The sequence below is a fragment of the Podarcis erhardii genome (genome assembly GCF_964252035.2).
Source record: "Podarcis erhardii genome assembly, chromosome: 4".
NCBI lineage: Eukaryota > Metazoa > Chordata > Lepidosauria > Squamata > Lacertidae > Podarcis > Podarcis erhardii.
The window spans coordinates 34,970,645-34,993,451 of NC_138508.1; the positions used below are offsets into that span (position 1 = coordinate 34,970,645).

The window sequence follows — 22,807 nt, forward strand, 5'->3', positions numbered from 1 at the left end:
AGCTTAATCAGCAAATCAGTAAGTCAAGAAATAATCTCAAGCAACGTCTAGGCAAACGTGCACACTGGTAAACCTGCGCAAGCAATGCTAATGTATTAAGCATTCATTAGTGATTACCGTTGCCTGTACCTGTTTGTAATATTCTTTAAAATCAAATGTCACCATGCTTTGGATTTACAGTATTAATGGCAAATAGTTTGGCAAATGCATTGCAAAGACAGGGATGCAAATTATTGGTGTTGCACTATGGCAATCTGACTTGCTGTGCAACATTTATGGTTTCATTCTATGCATGTCAGACGATAGGATGTCCCACTCCTGCATGTTTATGCCAAAGGTGCACTATTCTGACATTACACAAGTTCACTCATTTACCATGTGATAACCCAAAATAAAGGGACGCGGGTGGCAAAGGGACGCGGGTGGCACTGTGGGTTAAACCACAGAGCCTAGGACTTGCCGATCAGAAGGTCGGCGGTTCGAATCCCCGCGATGGGGTGAGCTCCCGTTGCTCGGTCCCTGCTCCTGCCAACCTAGTAGTTTGAAAGCACGTCAAAGTGCAAGTAGATAAATAGATACCGCTCCTGCGGGAAGGTAAGCGGCGTTTCCGTGCACTGCTCTGGTTCGCCAGAAGCGGCTTAGTCATGCTGGCCACATGACCTGGAAGCTGTATGTCGGCTCCCTCGGCCAATAAAGCGAGATGAGCGCCGCAACCCCAGAGTCGGTCACGACTGGACCTAATGGTCAGGGGTCCCTTTACCTTTACCTTAACCCAAAATAAGCTGTTTTTTTACCAAGTCAGACCACTGGTCCATCAAGATCGGCATGCCTCTACTTCACCGACTGGAAGTGAGTCTCTAAGGTTTCAGCCAGGACTCTCTTACCGTACCTTTCTGCCATTTGAACTAGTAATAATTCATTTCTTATACCCCGATCAACTGCCTGGGCTGCCTCACCTACGCTGGGAAGCTTCCAACAAAAATTAACACCCCCCCCCCCAAAAAAAAACACCACCCACAACCAAATAAACATCAAACAGTAAAAGCTTCATGAAATAATAATAAGAAAGCAAGCAAACATTATCTTCCATTCCATGTTCATTAAGAACCTTTCATATGTAAGGCTGTCCTCGGATCTGGTGTGGAAGGCACAATTAGTGCAGAACACAGTGGCCAAACTGCTCAAAGGTTACCAGCAACATGTTACTTTTTTGCTGAGAGCGCTGTGGTGGTTGCCCATGCGTTATGTTAATTCAGAGGTGGACAACTTGGACCCAAATATCTGAAGGACCTCCTAATCTGGCAGAGGGCCTTCTCAGTAGTGGCACCCTCCTTTCAGATGTCAAGGAGATAAAGAATGACACAACTTTTAGAAGACATCTGAAAGTTGCCCTGTATCGGGAGGTTTTTAACACTTGATGTTTTTATTATGTTTTTAGATTTGCTGTAAGCCACCCAGAGTGGCTGGGAAAACCCAACCAGATGGGCAGGGTATAAGTAATAATAAAAATTATTTATTTATATTAGTAGTGGTAGTAGTAGTAGTAGTAGTAGTATTCACCAGCTCAATCTCTGATATCTTCTGATAGGGCACTTTTGCTGGTCACCCATGCCCCAGAGATTAATTCATCCCTTATCTGGGGCTGCACACTTAAAGTGAACTGTAAAAGACTGTAAACAATTTCCTGTTCCCATTATGGTATGTGGCCAACACTATTAAAAGCTAATCCATTGTTCAAAGACTACTCCATAGCTTCAGTATCAAATTTCAGCTTTCTTGAAATGTTTTGCAGTGCTAACTTTATTGAAAAATGATGTACACATGTGTTGAGAAACCAGCTTTATTACAGAAGAGATAGTGCAGTAAGAGTAGTACAAAGTAGTAGTTCTTTTTTTAAGGCAGAAAAAAAGACCAGCATATACAAAAGGTACAATACAAAAGCCAACAAGAAAAGTGTACAAAAATGGAACATCCATTCAAGCTTTTTAAAAAATCAAAACCTTATTACAAAAGTCTCCATTAATGCAGTCATATTGCATGGTGCAAGTAGGCACTTTTTTGTTTTCCAAAAAAGTACATCTTAAAGAAGCCACCTTATATTTAGTAGCTGAAAGGCCTTAAGCTATGACACTGACATATTTGTAGTTAAGGCCAAGACTTTGTAGTTAAGGCCAAGTGTGAACAAGCTACTGATTAATTTGAGAAAGTGACCATATACATCAAGGACAAGAAGAATATGGAACGAAATCATTTCCATAATGTGACAAAATGCTGTATGCCAGAACACAAAGGGTAACTATAGCAGAAATTTAAAATTCAGTATACAGATGATTTTAAGGTCCTGGGAAATAAAAATGTACAAAGATAGTGACAGCTATGTCTTACCACCATAATCCACATTTAGCAAAGGTCCCAGTAAATAAAAATCAATGTCATGATTTGAATATTTTTAACTACATCCAATGTTATCAAGTGACTTAAAATTGGACTGAATTAGTTTAAAAAAGATATTCAAATCATGACAAATATTCAAATCACAACATTGATTTTAACATTTGAATAAAAACCCCAATCTTTAATATAAATGCAGCAGCAGTGTCAATATTAGAAAGGTACTCAAAGACAGATTTTAAATAGAAAAATTGCAACTAGAAAGTATCGGTATGAATATCTGAAATGCATTCCATAATTAAACATTGCAATATTTTAAGAGGAGCTGCTTTAGAAGAGATGCAGCATTGAGGGCTTATGTGTCTCAATGTGCTAAATACACAACTACTGATCCTACCCCTCTCCATACTGAAACCGAGTGCACTAATAATCCAAATTTAATAAATGGATTTCTGAAAAAATGAACTTTCTCCCAATAAAGTAAACCTATTATTACAGCAAGGAAACTTGACAAAACTGCTCAAGTTCTTCTTTTAAGATTTGTGAGTTCCAGCAGTACACTAGCATCGCACTTAACATCCGGACAAAAAGCTACATTACCATTGTGCAGCATCTGCAATTGGGGGTGAAGACCCTCTAAATCAAGGAAGTTTTGAGAATTTTAAAGAATGCAAAAGCACCATTTTACCAGAGGCGACCATGGGGAAAATGTGAAACAAAGGTTCCAGCTTGTGATGTGCACATTGCCTTCTACACTTTGGGGAGGAGGAGGAACAGACCTACTGTCTGTCTCCAGGATAAAAAAGCTGGTAAGAAGATCAGAGCTGGTATTTTAAAAAGACCCAATAGGATTTATGACTCCCCTGTACAGAAAAACCAGACCCCCCCCAAACTCTGAGAAAAGTAGATGAAGGGCAGAGTTGTCCCCCTGCCACTTCTCAGCAATGACTTCCCTGTGCAAGTATTTCTCCAGTACTAAGCTACCAAGCCCAGATGCTGAAGGATCCCTGTCCCTTTTAAGAAAATTCTACCTGGCTCTTAGCTTACTGCAATGATGTGATGAGAAAAGCCACACCAGATGAAATTCTGCCTTATGTGCAACAATAGCTGTCTTAGGGTATGACTGGCAACCCTGTGCCTTTTCGCCCTATGCCTATATGACTAATAAATCAAGGCTGCAATTTTCCACTTGCGCACTGTAAATTGGTAGACTACTCAAACCAAGAAATGTCACAGACTTTCATTTTTATAGCTTACTGACATCAGAGCTGCAGTTCTAGAATCTTAAAAAAAAATTATAAAATCCTCATAAATACCTAATTTTGCAAATCTCTAAATGTGCTTGCTTGGCAAAGCTGCACAGTACAACTAAGCTTCCTAAAAACCCAGGTTATAAATAGTCAATAATATCCTACGAAAAAACTATAGAGAAAGTTTTAGACAAGATTAGGGTGAATTCTGGTACTCCAGAGTTGTTCAAGGAAATTTCTGTGCTCAGATACACAAGTGCTAGTCTCTGCCCAATGATGGGAGAAAGCAGAATAGGAGGTATACTAGATTAAGACGGTCAGTCCCAAAAGCCACTACAGCAAAGAATTTGTTCAGTGGCTCTTTTCTTTTGCAAACAAACACCTGCAGCTTCAAGGTTTCCCAAAATGCTCTATTGACAATTCTAAGACACAAGCTTTAGGGTAGCATTAAAAAAGGACAAATTACTCTCGAATAACTGTACAGTATTTCTTTGGAGGGGAGAATACCCTTCATTCCTTCTTACATGGAGACAAAAAAATCTAATGACACCAGTTCAAGAAGTGGAATGCAGCAAAGATTCCCAATGTTTAGGTGTTTGCTCCAATCATTACATGATCATGTCCTATTAGGAAGCCAGAGTGTCATGAACACAAGTCCCTCCAACTGAAAGCAATCATCAGCTAGGCAGACAATGTAAACAGAAATCAAAACAGCAAGATTAAATAGGGGAAAGGGAGTTTGAAAAATACAAGATTTTCCTCCTCTCCACAGTTGGGAGAGCTGTACAAAGCCATATTTTAGATGGATGTGGGTGGGAATCTAGCAAAACCGAAGCAGCAAGAGTGGCAAATAATTCATGAGGCAATGTTAGCACTAAGGCAGAGGTCTTGATGTTACTTCAGAGACCATAAAAAGTAGGCAGTAAACTGCTTGCAGAAATGGAAGGGCACTTGCTTGCTTTCATGATTCCCACTAGTATATTTGCTCATGCTGCTTCTGTTGCTGGTTGGACAATGAATCAATGTCTCCGTTATATTACAATAAGGAATCATGCTTGCTGTTCAGTTAGAAGGCAGCTCCTCTTAAGTTCCCTTATACGATGGTAGGAGACAAAAAGTACTTTGGGACCCAGGAAATAAACTCTGAAAATCAATCTCTTTGCTTATAAGGCCACAGTAGCCAATGTGTAAGCTGTTCTTTGGACCCTGTAAATTAAGAATGTGTGACTAGTAAATTTAAATCCCACCTACTTTGCAATTACCATAATATCATTTTCACCAGCAAAACAACAAAATCTGAAGTTGACAATATTGCACCAAACGCACACAACGGCTTAGCTAAGTGAGTGAAAGGAATGTTTTGTTGCTCTTTGGGCTTCTTATCACAAAACTCATTACCCTTGGGAGAATACTTTGTAGCTTTGTCCAGTGATTCACAGGTTCACTTAGCCTTGCCCCTAGGAAGGTGTGTTCAGATGCAAATGCCATATGACTGTGCAAACCTTCTAGTCCTCAAGGTCACATTTCAGTGTAAGGAGATGGTGCTTATCTTGCTGGCCTGCACAAAAGCAATGAATTATATTTTGAAATAAAGATGACAGCTCTCAGTCAAAAGCCTTTACAACATTTACAACTTTACATCAGTCAGGTTGTATATTGTTTTCCTTTCCCAAAGCACAAGTCAAATTACAGTAAGACACTTTATAGCATGGGTAGGCAAACTAAGGCCTGGGGGCCGGATCAAGCCCAATTGCCTTCTAAATCCAGCCCGCGGATGGTCCGGGAATGAGCGTGTTTTTATATGAGTAGAATATGTCTTTTTAGTCTTTTTATTTAAAATGTATCTCTGGGTTATTTGTGGGGCCTGCCAGGTGTTTTTACATGAGCAGAATGTGTGCTTTTATTTAAAACGCATCTCTGGGTTACTTGTGGGGCATAGGAATTTGTTCATTTTTTTCCAAAATATAGTCCGGCCCCCTGACAAGGTCTGAGGGACAGTGGACCGGCTCCCTGCTGAAAAAAGTTTGCTGACCCCTGCTTTATAGGTATACAGAGGCTTCTGCACACAGAGAGAAGTGCTTATGCCTCCTCTACATCACAGACCGGACTTTATCTGCAGTCCCAGCAAAACTGTGGGTTCTGTTTATGCACATCTCCAGACTGGAGCGAATATGTAGAAAAGCCTTTTAAAATTGACAAAATATATGCCTACTCATAACAATGGGTAATAAGACATGCGCCCCCCCCCCACTCCCCCAACTTCTGGAGCAGATTTTGAAGGTGTACAGTGGGCTGCAGAAGAGAGAAGGGGGAAGCAGTGGCGTAACGTGGGGGGCGCAGGGGGGGCCGGCCGCACCGGGCGCAACATCGGGGGGGGCGCGCTCACACTAGCAGCTCTCTGCCCCTACTAAAATCCACGGGTTAGGGAGCCCGCGCTCGCTCGGCTTGGCAAGGTGGTCGCGGAAGGGGGAGAGCGAAGCCTTCTGCCGTGGGCGAAAAAAGGAGAGGAAGCCGGGCGGGCGGGCGGGCTGGCTGGCGGGGGTCTGGCTGCGCCTGCTGCTGTTGTTGCTGCCGGGGCTTTGACAGCTTGGTGAAGCGGAGGGAGAGGAGCTTTATGGTAATTGCGGCTCTCTCTCCACTGGCCTTCTGGGTAGCAAGCCGAGCCGAGAGTCTGGCGAGGAGGCGGGAAGAGACTTTTCCCCCTTTTTTTCCACCTCGCCTGGTCAAAAAGGAGAGCGGAGTCTCCTCAGGGCGCCCTCAGACAGGGCAGGGCAGGGCAAGGCAAGCAGAGCGAGGAGGAGAGAGAGGGGAAGGGGGGGGGAAGCAGCCAGGAAACGCCGCGGTGTGGAGGGGGAATCAGTTAAGGAGAGAAAGTGAAAAGCCTTGGAGAAAGGAAAAAAAGGAAAGAAAAGAGGCAGCTCTGGGAGAGCACGGGGGAAAGAGAAGCCTCGCTGCTGCTGCTGCTGCTGCTGCTGCTGCTGCTGCTGCTTGGGAGAGTGGAGTGGAGGTGGCTGTGCTGCCGCTGCCGCGGCCGCTGCCTCTACTAGCAGCGGCTCCCTGAGTGCTGAGCCCGCCGGGGGGAGGGGAGGGTAAAGAGGAGAGGGCGGGGAAGGGAATGAGGAGGCGGTGGAGGAGGAGGAGGCGAAGGGGGGCAGCGTGCAGCAGACGGAGCCTGCTCTCCCAGGCAAGGTGAGGAAGAGCGGCTTTCCCGGTGGATTAAATCCCCAGAGCCAGCCCAGCCACACACACGCACACGCCACCGCCGCCGCTAGGACGCGGGGCTCTTGCCAGGGAAGAAAGAGCATGTAGGCGCCGTCGCCAAGGTGCCGTCGAGCCCAGCAGTGGCGTAACGTGGGGGTGCAGGGGGGCTGGCCGCACCTGCTGCAACATGGGGGGGGGGCGCTTGCACTAGCAGCTCTCTGCCCCTACTAAAATCCATGGGTTAGGGGGCGCAAATTACTTGCCTTGCCCCGGGTGCTGACAACCCACGCTATGCCACTGGGGGGAAGTTCCATTGCTCAAGTTGTACAAGTGGAACAGCAGTGTAGAATACAACCCAATATGGGCACCTAAAAGACCATCTCACAATTAATTTCTCTTTTTACAGTGTGACATCAGCAAAGAGCAAAAATTTGGGACATCTCAGCAAATACAGATAATCATTAAGCTGCCTCACTTTATCCAGAAACAAGCTCCAATGAGTTAGACTGTTTAACACTGGAGCTCAAGTACTAACAGGCTGAATCTAGACATATCAAAGAAGAGATTCAGTTAAATGCGTTGTAAACTTCATACAGGAAAATCCCGTTGGCGAAAAATGGGCCTCCACAGCACCATCTGGTGTCACAGTGTTATAACGTGTATAAAACGCTTTACAAATGTAGTTGAGTCCTCAGTGTACAGGACAGTTTATATTTGTTTTATGGGTCTCTTTTGTAAGCTATCTTGAAAATCTAGATTTAAATACACATTTTCAAATAAAATAAAATAAAAAGCTAGCAATGTTTAGGTATGCTACTTAAGAGAATAGTCAGAGATTACTGCATTAAAAAGAAGGAGCTGGGGATATAACTATTTTACCACAATATTTCCCCCCGCAATACTTACCAAGTCGTTTGAGTCTCTGTTATGTGATACACACAGTGACACACTTCTTCACAGCATCCCTGCAAAAATAAAAACAAATACACTGTCCCCGTAAGTATTTGAACAAGCTGCGCAAATATTTAAAATGTATAAGCAATGACCCTTCACAGCAGCAGTGATTTTTGACAAACAGAATCATCTTAGCACTGCTGGGTAAATTAACACCTGTAGTGGGACAGAAGCCATCCTCTCTACCGAATTGCAACTTCTCAAGCAGTTCAATTCTATTAATCCGAGTCTGAATAGAGACAATGGTTTCCTGTCCCACTATAGGTATGAAGGGTCACCATGCTCATTTTGCAAATGTTCTGCTCTAATTATATGGCCACTTCACTCAACAATGCTAAGGTGTTTTTTGTTATCACCAATCACTGCTGCTGTGAAGGGTCAAATTGCATACACAAGCTCTAATTCAACTGTCTCATAATGCATTTTTACCTTTTACATTCCACTGCCATTTAACCCTACCTTCTACATTAATCTTTTCCCTTTTCAGCAGTGGTGGTTAACCCACTGACTGTATATGGCGCTATCTGCCAATACAGTGGTACCTTAGTTCCCAAACAGCTTAGTTGTCAAACAAATCGGCTCCTGAACGCCGCAAACCTGGAAGCAAGTGTTCCAGTTTGCAAACGTTTTTCAGAAGCTGAATGTCTGATGCAGCTTCCGATTGGGTGCAGGAAGGTCCTGCACCCACCCAATCGGAAGCCACACCTTAGTTTTTGAACAGTTTTGGGAGTCAAATGGACTCCCAGAACGGATTAAGTTTGAGAACCAAGGTACCACTGCAGGTTTTGGGTGGCCTGCAGGGACTCAGCAACAATTCTGTGGCATCCAAGCCTATGTACAAGTGAGGATCACATTTCATCTGATGAAGCATATGCCATAGTAAAAAACCTTAAATCTTTAAAGCACCACCAGACTTTGTTTTTTCTTGCAATAAACTAACATAGCTACCTGTCTGCAAATTGTTACAAAGACTTTCAACATAGATCTATGGGTAGTTTTGCCACAAACAAAAATATATAATGCTGCTACTCTCTGTTCCCACAAAAGCAACATTTTCCATGAAAACTTGGTTCCACTCCTTAGCCCCTAAACTTTACTGTAACCAAAGTGAAATATGTATCTGAAATAACCTCACATTCTTTCCTTATTTGCTCCTGCCTCCACTTCCTCTGTTGTCTCTTTATATCAAATTATATATTTTAAGCCCTCAGGGCAGGAGCCTACCCTCTTGTACTTTCTCAAGTACAGTAATGGCACTATATAAACAATCTAAATGATAAATATTTGTTTGTGATTTATTAATCATAAAACACATTTCACAAGAGTGCTGAGCTTTCTATATTTTCAGTCACGCAGTGCTATTTCAACCCTACGAGTGAAATATTTCACCTCCTCTATTCAGTCATTCCACAGAGCAAGTGATCTCGAGAATACAGAGAAGAATGCATTAAAGGGAGATCAATTTTTCCAGACATCCATATCACAGAAGACATTCCTCTTTTATGTTTTATGACCTGGGTAGCTCCTGAAGCAAATGGAAGTCAAGATTACCTTGCATATGGTATGAAGGAAATGCTGTACCTAGAAGAGAGAGAAAACAAACACATGTATTAGGAAGAACAGGTGCATACACACACACACTCTCCCACAGAGTGTCAATTGCAAGTCTGCATAACACATGGCCCAAGCCAAGGGTAGTCTACCACATATTGTGGCTTGATAAGTGACTGACAAATTAAAACTAGCATTTGCTTTCCAGTTTAGTTTTCCAACTATCCATGTCAGGATCAGTTTCCATCACCTCTCCCATCATTTCCACATGAAGTAGAGTCTCCTTCTGGGAGAAAGGTAGAATATAAGCTCATTTTCTCATTGTTAGCAACATCTGCGCACATGGAGACCACTTGTGAAAGAGGAAAGTGGCCAAATGTGGAAGATCAACAGAAGTTGACAATAGTTCAGCCGGGCCTTAGTGACTCTTGCTTTAAGGTAACTAACTAGACTTTCATAAGAAACTTCCTGTCCAAATGGAATCCCCAACGGCAATTGGTTGAGAAAATTTTAGGAGGCGGTGTATTTATGGACATTGGGCTTCATTATTGCAGTCTTTTTATAAAGATATGTGACAGAGAGGGTGAGGAAAGAAACCTCTCCTGTTATACATATACAAAAACCTATTGCTATTAATAAATATAAAATAATAATAATAATAATAATAATATTGATCTCTAAAGCACCTAAAATTTTCAAAGCACTGTACATATATTAAAACTAGGGGATAGCCAGTTCTACTCAGTGTGCTCAGCATCCCCCCACCCCTCTTTATTTCAGTTTTTCCCTCCCCAGGACCACATTTCCCCCTGCCTGCCTCAATTTCTGCTCAGGACAACCTCACCATGCCTCTGTTTCATTAGACCTGCCGAAGAAGCCTCCCACAGTGCCAGGGAGAAAGACAAGGAGGGAGAAGAAGCCACCACCATCCCCAGCAGGAAGGTGGAGCCTTCCTCTGCTGTTCTCCGCCCACTCAGGTGACCCATCCAGGCTCTGAGGTGGATTCCTGCAAGGGCCAGTTTTCAAATCTCCATTCAGTCAGTGTGCTCACCAACAGCTCAGGCTGCCTTCACAATGTTGGGGTGATAGATGAGTATAATTTTAAAATATTTTATATATATATATATATATATATATATATATATATATATATTTGCTTTCGTAGATTTTCACGGGTACAGGAATGCAGGTTTTGGTGTCCTCGGGTGTCTTCCCGTGTAAAAGTTGGGGTGTCTAGGCGACGTTTCGACGAGGTCTCACTCGTCATCTTCAGGCTGGTGCTTTCGGCTTCTTGTTACTGGAACAGAGCAGGATCTCAGTGTTTGAGTTCCTATAAATACTGTAGAGGGGGTGTGGTGTATAGCCTCCAATGTTCTGGGCAGAGAGGAAGTTCCCAGGCTAGTGTGCCTTTTCTTCTTTTGTTCCTTAATTACTTGAGAGATATCTTGAGTGATTTCTTGAGTGATATCCTGAGTACCACTTAGGTGGGTCATTAGGTGTGGATTAGTTGTTAAAGTCTTTGTGTCTTGACCTCTTGAACTTTGTGAAGAGTTTTCCTGAGAAGATGGCTGTACTGTACTTAGTTGTGCTCTGGCTTGGCTTCGTGTATAGGGGCGAGCTGTGGTTTTGTGGCTTGTGTCAGCCAGATCTGTGTAGGGATTGCAGGGGGGTGCAGCATCCGGAGGTGCCACCATGGATTGGCTACTGGATGGTGTCTGTAATTCATCTGTGGAGAGGGTCTGGGTTTGGGTCTGGTGTGGTTGATTGGTGTTGGCGTTCTGTGTGCCTCTGGATCTGGTGTCAGTTTTTGTGTCAGTTTTTACAAAGGTAATGCCACAGTGGTGATGAACACATCGGACTACCAAGCAAAACTATCAAATCTACTCCAAGATCCTGCCTACAAACCTATAAAAACAGATCCCACCACCTACCTGGAAAAAACCACCAAATCCAAAATAAAAGCCTCTCCTATCAGTGAAGAAATCCAGCTAAGAATCATCCCCAGAGAAAAATCATCCAGATGCCCCAAACTCTACGGCCTCCCCAAGATACACAAAGAAGGAACACCACTCAGACCAATAGTCAGCTCCATAGGCTCACCTCTACAAAATCTCGCTAAATTTCTCGCCAAGCAACTTCAGCCCTATGCAGAATCCATCTCTTCACACGTACCAAACTCCTTCCAGTTCATAGAAACAATAAAGAAGCAAAACCTACATCCTAATGACCTACTTGTGAGCTTCGATGTTGTATCTCTCTTCACACAAGTGCCCATTAATGAAGCCTTGACAGCTATTCAAAACAAATACAATCCCCCCAAATACATCTTGGACCTGACCAACCACTGCCTAACCAACACGTACTTCATCCACAATGGACAAAGATACAAACAGATAGAAGGAGCACCTATGGGATCACCCCTCTCACCGGTCATCGCAAACCTGTACATGGAACACTTTGAAACCAATGCTTTAGACAAGTCAGAACACAAACCCAAACTTTGGCTCAGATATGTTGACGACACCTTTGTAATTTGGCCACACGGGAAAGAAAAACTGGATAGCTTCCTCACACATCTCAACAACTTACACCCCAAAATACAATTCACTATGGAAATAGAAGCCAACAACCAACTTCCCTTCCTTGACGTCCTAATCTACAAAAAACCTGATGGCTCCCTAGGACACACTATCTACCGGAAAAAAACACACACCAACCGCTACTTACATGCACAATCACACCACCACCCTGCACAAATAAACTCCGTAGCCAAGACTCTCATCTCCAGAACCAAACGCCTGGCTGACAAAGACCACTTGACAACTGAGTTACAGAATCTCTCAAACGTGTTAATTGCCAATGGATACCAGCAAAACAGGATTACGAAGCTAATCCAAAAGGAAACACCCCCCAAAAACCAAGACACAGAAGAAAACAATGGCATGGCCCTCCTCCCTTATATCAAGGGCACTACAGATAAAATTAGCAAAATCCTCCATAAACACAATATCAAAACAGCCTTTTGCACCAACCAAAAAATAGCCAATATCCTCAGAAACCCCAAGGATAAAATCCAGTTGGAAAACCAAGGGATCTATGAAATACCCTGCAAAGTCTGCCCAGCCACGTACATTGGACAAACAAACAGACGAATAAATGCACGTATCGCAGAACACAAGAATGCCGTCAAAAAAGAAGAAAAAACTTCCTCTCTTTTCCAACACATGAAAGAAACAGGACACGAAATTAATTTTGCAGATTCCAAATTGCTCTTTAACACGGAACATCACCACAAGAGAATAATCATGGAAGCCATCGAGATAGAGAAACACCCTCACAACATGAACAAGCGTGACGACACATCCCGCTTGCCAGACATCTGGAAATTAGCCCTCCCCACAAAAACTGACACCAGATCCAGAGGCACACAGAACGCCAACACCAATCAACCACACCAGACCCAAACCCAGACCCTCTCCACAGATGAATTACAGACACCATCCAGTAGCCAATCCATGGTGGCACCTCCGGATGCTGCACCCCCCTGCAATCCCTACACAGATCTGGCTGACACAAGCCACAAAACCACAGCTCGCCCCTATACACGAAGCCAAGCCAGAGCACAACTAAGTACAGTACAGCCATCTTCTCAGGAAAACTCTTCACAAAGTTCAAGAGGTCAAGACACAAAGACTTTAACAACTAATCCACACCTAATGACCCACCTAAGTGGTACTCAGGATATCACTCAAGAAATCACTCAAGATATCTCTCAAGTAATTAAGGAACAAAAGAAGAAAAGGCACACTAGCCTGGGAACTTCCTCTCTGCCCAGAACATTGGAGGCTATACACCACACCCCCTCTACAGTATTTATAGGAACTCAAACACTGAGATCCTGCTCTGTTCCAGTAACAAGAAGCCGAAAGCACCAGCCTGAAGATGACGAGTGAGACCTCGTCGAAACGTCGCCTAGACACCCCAACTTTTACACGGGAAGACACCCGAGGACACCAAAACCTGCATATATATATATATATATACACACACACACACACACACACACACACACATATTAAATGAAGACAGTCCCTGCCTGTAAGCTCACAATCCAAAAGACATAAAGGGGGGGCATTACTTACCATGCTAAGGCGAAGAACTGCAAAATGCAGAAGATGAGGGCAAGTCCCTTATTGTGCCACTGAAAGAGGAAGAAATCATCATAAATCAAGCAAAGAAAATGTCATTAAATTTATATGCATAGTTACATCGGAGATTCAAGTACTTACCCAAAAAGCTGCGCAAAGAGTTAATATGAGGCATAACTAAAAGAGAGGAGAAACAATCTTAAAATAAGCAAAACATTAAAACTGTAACTGAAGATGAACAGGGTTTTTTGGGGTTTTTTAGCACTGGACTACAGTGCCAGGCTGCAATCCTAAGCATACTTAAGTGGGAATATTTTTCTTCTGTTTAATCGCCTGGTTTAATTCATCTCTGTGATAGAAATTGTCAGACTGCATGTTTTATGCTATTGTTATTTTATCATACTGTATTTTATCTTTTTATGTTTATCAGTCACCTGGAGAACACAAATATTGGAAGGCCTTATACTGAGTTAATTATTAGCAACAGTCCCACTGAACTGAAGTGAAACTTACTTTTGAGCAGACATGAATAGGATTGCACTGTTAGTCTGAACATCTGACCCAATAGTACTGAAGTAAAAGGTAAAGGTACCCCTGCCCGTACGGGCCAGTCGTGTCCGACTCTAGGGTTGTGCGCCCATCTCACTTAAGAGGCCGGGGGCCAGCGCTGTCCAGACACTTCCGGGTCACATGGCCAGCGTGACGAAGCTGCTCTGGCGAGCCAGCACTAGCGCAGCACACAGAAACGCCGTTTACCTTCCCGCTATAACGCGGTACCTATTTATCTACTTGCATTTAAGGGTGCTTTTGAACTGCTAGGTGGGCAGGAGCTGGGACCTAAAGACGGGAGCTCACCCCGCCACGGGGATTCGAACCGCTGACCATGCGATCAGCAAGCCCTAGGCACTGAGGTTTTACCCACAGCGCCACCCGCGTCCCATAGTACTGAAGTACACTATAGCTAATTTAAAGTAACCCAAGGATCAGCAATAGATGAGTGACCTATGCATTTTGGATTTTCCAGGGAATTATGGCAACACTTTTGCCCCTACCTCATGAAGAAAGGACCTGGTTTCAGCAATATACCAATAAGGACACCCCAAGTGTATCAAGTTGGGGTGTCCTTATTGGTACAGAACTTCCTAATTAAATACTCCACTTAATTAGCATGTTATGTACCAATAAGGACACCCCCACACTATATAGTTGCAATGAATCAGAGGTCAATAAAAGCCCTAAGAATATGTCCAATATATTTGTCAAACTTATTTCCAGTATATTATCCCAGCGCAAATAAAAAAAAAGACAAAGCCCCCATCTCAAGCATAGTAGCAGTCGTAACTAAGAAACATCAGTCCAGTTCCGAAGGAGCAGTCTAAAGATACAGTACACATTTGCCATGACAGCTAAATGGGATCATTAGATACACAGACACAATAGCCCTCCAGGTACAAGGTGCTAGGGACATACGGGAATACAAATCATTTATTTATTAGCCTTCCTATAAATAAATGCACATAATTAAGCGCTACAAAAGGCCCACATGCCCATTACAACGTAAGCTATATTAAGAAGAACCAACAGAACAATCCTAGCACAGTTAACAAACCATGGGGAACCTTCTTCAATCCAAGACCATGTAGCCTGTGGTGTGTGAGGCCAGAGGCAAAAATGAATGGAATATTCAATATAAATGTTAGCTTTCTACAGTAGGCTAGTTTCCACACACAGTCACACACCATCATCCAGCCAGGTGACCATAAGACATTACCAGAGTTCAAGACAGAAACATTTGGAATGCAATTTTTTTTTGGGGGGGGTGGCCTGGGGAGACTTGTGAGGGCCAGGTAGAGAGGGCTTGAGGTTCCCCACACCTCCCTTAACTGCTCCTTCGGTTCATGAGACCTGAACTTACAATTTTTTATTATTATTTTACAAGAAACACATGCTGGAAATTCTGCCCCTTTGTTTTGCATCACTTGTTTTCTGACTTGTTTTCTTACTACTGATATTTTACCACAAGGTACTTTTATGTGCTACATTTGCTTGTATTTTAAAATTTAGCAAATTCCCTTAAAAAAAGCATTAACACAGATAGCCTTCTCAATTCAAATACAAGTTAAAACAGAAAAGTTTTGTTACTTACAAGCATAACAGATGTAGCTATCAAACGAGTGGGTTCAAACATTCTTTTCAACTGATTCATCGGTCCCATAAGAAAGACAGTGCTATAAGAAAAAATTATTTAACCCATCTGCTAAGAGCAAAACACCCAAATGCACATTATACAAGCGTAAACTGCTACCATTACTGTATTGTAGGAATCATAAACAGACCATACTTTAACCTCAAAGATACTATAATCACATAGTATAACTCATAAGAGAAAATTAGGGAACACGCTATTGGAAAACAAGTAGTAAAATCATATAGTATTAAAAGCAATACAGAAGCCATGCCAACAGAGTTAAACTGTTTCACTGAACCCCAATCATAAACATGAGACAGGGAGTAAGAGTTGAGAGGGATACAATCAAAATATTTCGATTGTAAAATATTTTGATGGTAAAATGGAGAAAGATTATATATTTCAAGAATGAAGTGCTTAATTCATTCACCTATTTGATATTCTGAGCAAACCTACTAATTCAAGGAAAAGAATATTACCTTCCAAGAGACGCAACATTCCCCAGTGTGTAAAATACTGCAAACAAGATTAGCCCTTTCCTGGGAACCCATAGCAGACAAGTACCCTGGAAAGACAGACAAAAGAAGGAACATAGACCGTCACTGTAAGGGGAAAAAGTCTGTAAAAACAATTATCTGTAGAGAAAATAAGTATTTTGACTGCTCTCATTCATCATCACATAAAATGTGTTGCCTTGAGTTTTCTTTTGTCAAAGCCTATTTTAAAAATAGCATGTTACTATTATTTTACTTTCATGAAAAATCCTCTTAATATTTCATCTAAAAGCAATAATATTTCAAATTTAGATTTCATCAAGCTGGGAGTCATGCAACATGATCCCAAGTTGCTTTCTGTAGTGGTTTTGTATTGATCAGATGTATGTGCTGTTGTTTTAAACTGTGAATACACCCTTATATATGCACATCTATATATATGTGTAACTGTTTTGTGTATATTTTTAGTATCCTGCAATAGTGGGGAGCAAGACAATCAACTGAATCAGCATTCAATCAGTCTGTCCTTGGTATTCTGAACACTTAAGTAAGCCAGGCTCACCACACTGGGAAAACAAGAACTGCAGGCTGCATGTACCCAGTATCATGAAGGTTAGGTGTGTTAGCCAAGGCGATGACTGAATACAAGTTTATGACTTGCCCATCAAGAAGGATTTGATATCCCAAGTATGAATGAAAAAGATCAAATCACTGGCTTATTGTCGGTTGCTTGAAAGTATCCCTAAAGCATCAAACATGTCAAATTTACACAAAGGATATTTTAGAGATATTATTAGTCTTTCCAGTCTTAGAATTTATGATGGTTTGGGCTGTATTTGGGCTGTATTTGGGCTGTATTTTCTCTCTGAACAACAGGCTTCTCATGACACTGCAGAAAACTTGCAACCAATATTCCACATCAAATTACCGTATTTTTCGCCCTATAGGACGCACTTTTTCCCCTCAAAAATGAAGGGGAAATGTGTGTGCGTCCTATGGGGCGAATGCAGGCTTTCGCGGAAGCCTGGAGAGCGAGAGGGGTCGGTGCGCACCGACCCCTCTCGCTCTCCAGGCTTCAGGAAGCTATCCGCAAGCCTTGCAAGCCCGGCAGGAGTTCCCGGAGGCTCGCAAGGCTTGCGGGCAGCAGCCTGCAGCCCAAAGCACAGGGCGCCCTCCGGAGGGCGCCCCGTGCTTCACGCAGGTGTCCGCAAGCCTTGCGAGCCCGGCGGGAGTTCCCGTGGGCTCGCAAGGCTTGCGGGCAGCAGCCTGCAGCCCACAAGCTCGGGGGACAGCGGGGAGGCGGAGCGCCGCCATCCCGCTGTTCCCTGACCTGGTTTGGAGGCTGGCGCTGGGGAGAAGAGCACTTCTCCCCAGCGCCAGCCCCACAAGCTTGGGGGACAGCAGGGAGGCGCAGCGCCGCCCTTCCGCTGTTCCCCGACCTGGTTTGGATTCCCTGACCTGGTTTTGGGGGGGAAATAAAGGATTTTTTTTTCCCCTTTATTTCCCCCCCCAAAAAACTAGGTGCGTCCTATGGGCCGGTGTGCCCTATGGGACGTAAAATACGGAACATTTAGGTTGCAAAATTTACAAGCTGGCATCTAATGATGCAGAATGGATTTCTGCTTGTACAACTTGTAGGACTTCCCTTTGCTTTTCTCCCTCTTTTGCACCCCTAAAATCCTCCTCAGAAGGTCCTTCAACCCTCCAGAGAAAATTTGGACAACTCATAGGGGTTGCAGGAGAAAGAAGAGGAAGTATGCCCACACAAAATTTGTGTCACTCATGAACATTTACTTTGGAGTAAACCCTACTAATCTACAGTAGGACTTTTTCCACAGCAAGCATGTAAAAGATTGCACTATCTCAACTGATGTGAAAATAAAAGGGGATAGATCAGTCACCGTGATTACTCTTCATGGAGTCAAAACTTTTATATTCCTTTAGCAATGATGGAGCTGAGTGCAATACTGAGCAGCTGGGGGGGAAATGGTTGCCTTGCACTGTGGAAGATATTATACAAGAAATCCAAACTTTATCCAACAAAAGGTGATGAGGTGGGGAAGGAAAGCTCTTACCAGAATGGAACACAGAACGCCAATAGCAAAACAAGCTATAAAGCCTTTCAGTCTCGTACTCCAGCTTAAGGAAGATGCATCAATCACCTGGAAATAATTTTTTTTTAAGAGAGAGTCTTATTAAAATTGTAGTGTCAAGGTTTTAAAAAGGCATGCATCAATATACAGCCAGTGGCTTTCATTTCCTTCCAGCAGCTTCACTACACGAGAAAACTTAAAAACATGCTTCTAACATCTTTGTGAAAAGTGCCTTGTCTTATCTGTTCTATGAACAGATATCATTTCCTCAATGTTAATATAAGACAATATTCAATTTTCTTCTTCTTCGACAACAGCTTCTAATCATCACTCAAGGCAACTTTGAGCTTATTCCTTTCACATGTTCACAGAAAGCAGCTACATTTCCCTGGCCATTAGCATTATTTCTATTCTAATATTAAAAACAAAGAGTGTATTGAATCCATTTCAACTGTTTTGCATAGTCAAAGTTTTGTGCCAAGTTTCTCCAAAGAGGATTCCGTTTAAAAAAAAAATACTAGAAAAAAATACTAGAAAAAAATCCAACTTTTATAACAAATGTATTCAGATAGTTGTATTATGTCTGATTCTACTCTACTAATTCCTTCTTATGACATAATATAGTTTTGAAAATACTATAAAGTTTCTATCAGCTATAGGAGTATAAATATTTTGTAAGTAAGGGCATTCCTGTAATAAAAGCAGATTTGGATCATTTTAGTCATTGTTATAAAATCCAAGAATAGCAAAACCATTTAGTTTTTTAATCTATATAACATCAGCCAATTAATATGCAGTTGTCTGAAATCCAAGCAGCTAAAACATGGAAACAAAAACCTGAGATCAAAAGCATTTTAGGCACATCCAAAGTGATCACTCTCACCAGACACTTTGAATTACCTTTTTTTTAAAAAAATGAAATGAAATGAAAAATAGTTTGGCCATATTTAACGCAGCATTAGATGAACTGTTAATTTCACAAGTGATTTCCCATCTGGGCATCAAAAGCCTCATTGGCATGCCTAACTAGTGGAGTACAGTAGTTCTTTGGATCCTGGCTAAAAGAATTAATTTATACCATAGAAGAAAAGTGAAAAAAAAAAAAAAAAACGGTGGGGGAGGCACAGAATGATAAGCAAGCAGAATTTAAAGCATGCTATCAAGTAGAATGGAACTGATCCTATGTTTCTAAAATATTTTGTTCTATTTGTATTTATTTGTATATTCTGCAACAAATTATTTTGTTCAAAATTATTGTATTTTGATAATAAATTGATGGAAAAAGCAAACTAAATCTAAACTAAGCTCATCCTGGGACATAAATAAAGATTATCATACCCAACATGTCTAGAGCATTTTCAAGTGTTCAAAGAGCTTCAGTTATCTAGTTGCAATCCTTACAAAAACCCTGTAAGTTACATGAGTGTTATTATCCATCAGATTGCAAACGGAGATGAGGACTGAGGCTGAGTGAAGGGCTTGCCTAAGGCTACTTGGTGAGTTCATGGCAGAGCAGAGATGAAAACCCAGGACTACCTGATATGGAGCAAAGTCTCTTAGCAGCCAGACTACATCAATGTTAACTTAGATACTTCCAGATGCAAACTTCAAGGTTGCTGGTTTCCTGCAGGGATGTTGTGTTTTCCCAGCCCAGATGTGTTTATTAACAAGGGCATTCAGAGGTGAACTCCTTGCTGCTGAAACTACAGCATAGCACTGTGGTTGTGCAAGTGTCATAGGTATATCACTAGTGATAATGACAACTCTCTCCACAAACATACATGATAAGCCTCATCTTGTGAACTTTGTATTACTGATCTCCTGAAGCACTTATGCAATGCCCTTTAAAAATAAAATAAAATGCAGTACAACTACCCAACTTTTCTAACCATTTACATTACTTTTAAAGTCACTTTGAATTTTAAAAGACTCCCTTACTCTTGATATGCTCTAACACCGACAAAAAAAAAAAAAGGTAATTAAGTACTCATCAAGCTGTTTACCAAACAAACAGAGCACACAAGAAATATGCCTATCCTATCTCCCTACAGCAAGATTAGTCCTGTTAAACTGGGAATAGAATATCATGCTACATCTGCCAAGCTAGAGTAAACAGCACAAGTAGCGGCAAGGATAAGAACCACAGAGGATCCAATAATTTTTCACCGCTCATCCCACCATTTTAAAAGCCCCCCCCCCTGCCCAATTAAGCCTACATTTATTGTGTTGAATTACTTTGGGGAACCAGTTGGTGTCAAGGGGTGCATTCCGAGCTAACTTTGTGCTAGCAGAATGCACTTCCATTTATGCAAGAAATGACACCTTTGCTGGAAGAAAATGCTGTCCATAGTTTTTTTCTTTCTAGCCCCCTATCACAGTTACACAGCAAAACCAAAACAGGTTTTACTAATGGACTTCACCAATCAGTATTGATTTAATCTGCATTAATTGGTCAACTAAAGCTTGCAGGCTAAGTTTTAGAACATACCAAACAATCACAAAGATACACCTTGAGACAGTGATGTTTCGTTTTCCATCTCCTTATGTTTTGCAAGTTCTACCCAGGGTGCTGTTAGTAGTAAACAATTATGACACAGCTTCCCTTTGGCCTTCGTCCCTTGAGCACAAAAGAATACAGTACAAGAAGTGCCCTTCCGTAGCCTAGGATCATGTTCTCACAGTGGCCAACCAGATGTGCAATATTAACACACTAGCACTCTTCAGCTCCTGCTCTCTAGCAACTGGTATTCAGAGGCATCCTGGGTGTGATACTAGAGTAAATATATAGCTGTCATGATAAGCAGCCATTCATTTTTCACTCTTCCTTCAGTATGTCAAAAGAAATGCATTTAAGCCAAGTGATCTGTTGAAAGACAAACCGGTGAAACCAATTTATGACTCTTTGGTCGGATGCATAAACGCCAAATTAATTTCTCTAGAACCGCCCTAACCTGGGTGGACTCTGTGCACCTATTCAGCACCTGCTGAATTACAAGCAAGGTGTGGGTTCGAGTCCAGTTCAGCAACAGGTAAGTACCAAAAGGGGAGGCAGCATTTTTTTTCTCTCCTTCGGGTCAAATGAAGTGTGGCGAAGAGAGCTTTGAGCAGTACTTAGCGTGTACACTGTACACAGGATGAGAGCTTGGGTCGTGGGGGTTTTTTTCCTGGAGCTTGTGACGTCAGATCCCAAACACCTGGGCGGGCAGGAAGGCAGCAATTAAACGAGAAGCATCAACACGCACTTTGGCCAAGAGAGGGGAGGGAGAGCTGGGCGCTAGGAAGGGTCTCTCACGGCGCAGTTGAAGGCTCAGAAAGCCCCCCTGGCACGGGGGAAGGTTATAGGCGACCTTCCTTCATGGGGTGGGGGAGGGAAATAGCAGGTAGTTGAGGAAAGGAGAGGAATGAAAGGGGCCAAAAAGGGCCAGTCAACAACGACGGCCTCAGCTGCTCCCCTGAAATTGGTGAGGGGGGCTAAGCGCCTTAGGGGTGCGGAGAAGGGAGCGGGGCGGCGAAAGGAGCTGCCTGAGGCAGACCGGGCGACAAAGCCATGGAAAGAGCCTCCTTCACCCCACACTTTCCCCCTCCCCCGGGGTTTACCTCCGCCAGTGGCCCCGGCTCCTCGGCGTCCTTCCCGTTGAGAACCCGCTTCAGCTTGTCCATGACACTTGTCGCCCCTCGCCAGCTCCACTTCCCGACGAGGCTGCCTCCACTTCGCCGCCCAAGCCTTTCGGAGACTACAACTCCCAGCAATCGAGGAAGGCCGGGGCTCGTCAAGCTTTCCCTCAGCGCCTGGAGCAGTGCATTCTGGGATATGTAGTCGAGGGGGGAATGCTTCCTCGCACCTGCGCGTTGCAGAGCTCTTTCGACTACGCCTCCGATCCTCTTTGTGGCAACCGAGTTTATGTCCAGTAGTAGGCGGGTTGCGCCGGTGTTTTTTTTCCGCAGAGAGTAGCAAGCTTTTCCCCGCCCCCCTTTCCTTCTTCTCTATGCTGATGGCTGTTATTTACTAAATTTGTGTAGCGCCCCTCACGCGAAGATCTCAGGGCCGTTCACAACATAATAATGCAAGATGAGAACACGAAATACATGAAACAAAAACCAGTGACCTCCCTTCCCACAAACACATTTAAAAGGCCTTAGAATGTTAATCAGCCAAAGATATGTCAAAATGCTTTTGACTGGTGCATAAAGATATGTAATGAAGACACCTTCCTGAGGATAGCATGCCATAAAACGAGAGACACAGAGCAGAAAAGGCCAGTTCTTGTGTTGCCACCCTCCAGACCTCTCCTGGTTTGAAGATGTTGTGTCTTCCTAAATAACTGGCAGGACACATTGATTAGTATTCCTGTTTTGCACACTGACTGGGAAATAGCAGCTTAAGCAGGCTATGGGAGAGATGGAACCCCTAAGACTGAAGGGTGAAATGGCAACGCCACACTGGCCGCAAACCTAATTGTGCAGTTATTCATTTTAAAATGTTCATGTTAGATGCCAATATGCATTTCCTAATGCTAAACGAGATGTGACTAAATGT

At 42.8% G+C, this 22,807-nt stretch overlaps 1 protein-coding gene across 1 annotated transcript; it reads right to left on the bottom strand.

Moving 5' to 3' along the window:
• Positions 1-1,826: 1,826 nt before the first annotated feature.
• On the bottom strand, positions 1,827-22,134 carry SFT2D2 (SFT2 domain containing 2). The gene is made up of 9 exons (XM_081859851.1): positions 21,868-22,134; positions 18,253-18,339; positions 16,163-16,248; positions 15,642-15,723; positions 13,637-13,672; positions 13,490-13,548; positions 9,348-9,377; positions 7,749-7,807; positions 1,827-5,199 (listed from the first exon to the last, which is right to left on the bottom strand). The coding sequence occupies exons 1-8, from the start codon at positions 21,928-21,930 to the stop codon at positions 7,768-7,770; spliced, it is 483 nt and encodes a 160-aa protein (XP_081715977.1). The 5' UTR covers positions 21,931-22,134; the 3' UTR covers positions 1,827-5,199; positions 7,749-7,767.
• Between the last annotated feature and the right edge of the window lie 673 nt (positions 22,135-22,807).